General features: G+C 45.4%; 1 protein-coding gene across 1 annotated transcript; it reads right to left on the bottom strand.

Annotated features, from left to right (window-relative positions):
• On the bottom strand, positions 1-3,899 carry rnf26 (ring finger protein 26). The gene has a single exon (XM_072392495.1). It carries the CDS (start codon positions 3,449-3,451, stop codon positions 2,102-2,104), a length of 1,350 nt encoding a protein of 449 aa, XP_072248596.1. The 5' UTR covers positions 3,452-3,899; the 3' UTR covers positions 1-2,101.

Here is a 3,899-nt window from a genome sequence, read left to right as displayed (position 1 = left end):
TTTTTATTGTGAACAGAGAACTTGTCACTTACGTGGCAGCCGTCACATTTTCAAAAACACGCTGCATCCGTGTTTTCAAATCACATTGTCCCACACTGTTCACGCGTGTCATACGTACTGCAGGTAGCAACAGATGGAGCTCGCGTGAGCTGCTGTCTGTCCGCTGCAATGCTGCGTAAAGAACGCCATTGGTGCTTAAGAAATACCTGAGAGGAGCAGTCTGTAACCACCAGTCTCTAGAAATCATTTACAACCTCATTCAAATCACTTTCATCAGTATCTGTAAGATCAAGCTGGGCAAAGGGTGAATTCAGTATCTGTTATTACAAAGGTTATTGAGAAATCACATTTCTTTGAATTACACAATAAAATGAAAAGATGTCAGATGGAACTTTCTCCCGTCAACAAATCTGATCCCACATCAACCAGAACAAAAAACTGCAACATTTGGTGTCAAAATGTCCTGTAAACAGATCAATACTAACAGTTTAGGCAGCAAAAACACAAGCAGTCACAGCTAATTAAATTGTTGGGCCTTATTAGTTTATGGTCCTTTTTATACAACAGGAATTTGTTTTCTTACAGCATCAAAAGAAAGAGGAAACCGTCTATGGATTATTTGTTGGTGGTGACTGTAACACACATCAGGAGGGAGACCGGAAAAAGCCCTATCAATAGAACAGACAGCAGGGATAAAGCAAAGGTCTGATCTCCACGAGAGATGATAATGCAGCACGAGTCAAAGTGGTCATGAGATCTGCTGCTGTGGTCTGAAGTCTGTTGTCACTGGGACTCTGAGCTTGTGCATGCAGCACTCACACGGACAGCACGTGTAGAACCATTTGTACGCTCAAGCAGTGAAGCACAGGGCTGCTCTAATCCTCTCAGCCCAGTGAACGCACAACATTTTAAGACATCAGTGGTGGTAAACATTTCAGCATTAGAGAGGGCACCGAGGGAGTAACATGCCTATGACTCCTCAGACTCAGCGCGGCAATACTGGAACATTAAAAACAAGCAGACACTGTCGTCGTGTACCAAATCCATACCGCAGACCGATTCTAGACAGGACTGAAGTACGCTGTAATGAAACATTAAAGGACCCAAAAAACACTGATGGTTGATACCACAACATTTCCCACAATGCAGTGCAGTAGTCTTGCATGTAAAGGGGTGTGTAGCCCAGCTGTAATGTCAAGAACTCCTCAGTTTAGGTGTATAATGCTTCATTTTTCATAGTGATATATATGTATAGTGTACATTTTCATTAAATAACTGGTCACATTAGTTTATTTAGATACATCGTTGGGTTACTACGGTAACACGGCTCAAATAGGCAGCTAGTCTCTGACATAGTGACCTATATTCAAGTGAATCAGAAAACTGTTGCTGTTTAATCCCTAAAAGATGCCAAAAGTCTGTCCAAACTTTGAGTTGTGTTGGATGTTGGACAATACACGTCAAACATGTCGAGCGCTGCACTGGTTTTCCGAGGTAACACGCATGTATGCAAATCTGATGGACACAATCGTCTCACCTGCACCTCAGACAAACAAAAAAACTCAAAACATCTGCCTCAAAATACATTCAGAAGTAGCATTTACCTAAATCAGAGAAGTATGACGATGTAGTGTGTACCGACTACAAAAATGTCCTATATACAGTTAATATTCTGCACAGAATTGGGTCACAGCACATGCTGTTAGTATTCCTCTGCAGCTCTCAATGAGTGCAAACATTTGAGGCCAAATTTAGTAGAATAAGTCCGGCGACATTCTGGAAAACTCAATCGATCCAGAACGAGCAGTAAGCTCACATCTCATCAGGCGTTACCCATGTGTGCCCAGAGTCCAGCAGCTTCAGAACTATCCGTTTCAATTTCAAAAATACAAACACACTTTTACAAGTGGAATGAATCTGTTTGAGGCTGCATGGAAGAGTTAAGGAACAGCAGTGTTTGGGTTAATCATGAGATTATGCTGTCGTCAAATGAAGTATAAAATATCACCAGACTTATCATTTAACTAATTTCTGTTGTGGTAAATTAAGGTTGTGAGGCTCTTAGCTGTTAGATGTCCATGGATCCATTTCTGCTGGTCCTTCATAGATACACGTCCATCGTGTTGAGGATCATGTGACGACAGAGAGGGCAGTTCTGTTGGTATATAGGCTGCCGCATAAGGATGTCTGTACAATCTCTACACAGGCAGAGGTGTCTGCAGGGCAGCAGCACCACCGTTTTGATACAATCCTGACAGATCACACACTTCTTCCTCTCTTCCTGCTCCTTTAGTAGAGTAAGCAGATTGTCAGCAGGCAGAGGTTTGCTGTCTTTGCCTGAAGGCGACAGCTTCTTTAGCGGCCTTTCTGTGCTTGACGAGGGGAAAGCTAAATTGTGCAGCTCCTGGTGGGCTCCATCTCCAGCTCGTCCGTCTGGCGGGTGCCGCCTCTCCTCTCCAGGATCACCGTCACCTCTCACTCTGTTGTTATTGTCCCTGTGGAACTGTGTCCGCAGTGCCAGGCGCAGATGGCCGCTGTGTTGAGACAGCTGCTGCCAAAATCCTCTCTCCGGTAGGTAGCGGTGACGGAGAATCCTTTGCAGGTCTTGTATGTTGCGGCGTAGAAAATGTTGGATGCTCCACAGGACTGATGCAAGACGGTAGAGAAACAGATGCACTCTACGCACAACAGGAAAAGAGTGAATGTAATCCACAATGCGCAGAGCTGCCCGTCGGGTCAGTTCTGGATTCAGGTAGGCGGTGGTCGTGAGAGTGATAGTGACAGTGAGCAGGAGGCCATAGATGTTCAGTATGAAAATACTGATGAACATGTGCACCAGGGACACCAGAAAGTCCAAAACCAGTTTACAAGGAGACCACAGGAAAGCTGATGTACCGGCCAGGCAGCTGTATAGAAAAGTGAGGGAGGTCAGGGTGAGCTCCAGCACCTTCTGCAGTGGGCTGGACACCGTGTGCCACACACCGACAACTGCCAGGTACATGTTCTGGGTGGCAATGAGTGCAAAGTTTACTACGGTGTTGGTGAAGTAGACAACCAGGCTGACGGCGATGCCACAGCCCTCCAGGACTGATAGCAGACCCCGACACAGGTGCTCCTTCCCCCGAAGCAGGACGTGCATGGACAGATAACCCATCATCTTCAGGCTCTCCAGCAGCCCCTCCAGAGCCAGCACCACACTTCCGCACAAGGTGACTGTACTGTGAGCTAGGTCTGATGTTGCCTCTGCCACGGAGATGGTGAAAAACAGTATGAAGTTCCCCAGCTGTTGTAAAGTGTTAATAAGGAGGGCGGGCAGGTTGTTAATAAAAGTGATAACCGCCACGACAGTCCGCACCACGGTGTGGACGATCAGAAAGTTCAGGTCAAACAGTACACAGGCAGCGTCCAGGCATTTTCCAACTGTGGATATCACAAAGTTCACCAGACCCATGGTAACTTATCTTTAACCTAGCGGTTTACCTCTGGATACGCTCAGGTCGAAGCCACGTCTAAGAACATCTTATTCGTTCAGGCTGACATACTCAGACGTTACATCTCGTCCGGACCGTTAATTCCTTCTTAACGTCAGGTGAAAACGCATTTCGTTTTTCAATTGAACGTAAGTTCGTTTATGTACCATGTTTTTTCGATCTTCGTTTCAGTTGGACGACGAAAGAACATCACAAACGCACGCGTTACAGAAGCGGATGTTTGGTTTTAAACAACAAGCGTACACTTCCGTTTTTTCCGGGTTTCGCTTTTTGCCCTCCATTCATACCACGGCCCATGAAACTTATTTTAAGAGCAACTTTGCAAAACAATTACTTAGCAAAAATTACGTGTGAAACCATGAAAAACGAGTAAAAAATCCACACAAACGGCTCCCAGCCTTCATAGTA

Source organism: Leuresthes tenuis, unplaced genomic scaffold (assembly GCF_036924035.1).
Source record: "Leuresthes tenuis unplaced genomic scaffold, fLeuTen1.0.hap1 SCAF_9, whole genome shotgun sequence".
Taxonomy (NCBI): domain Eukaryota; kingdom Metazoa; phylum Chordata; class Actinopteri; order Atheriniformes; family Atherinopsidae; genus Leuresthes; species Leuresthes tenuis.
Note: the sequence above shows the minus strand (reverse complement) of the source record. Positions and strands in the feature narration are given on the sequence as shown.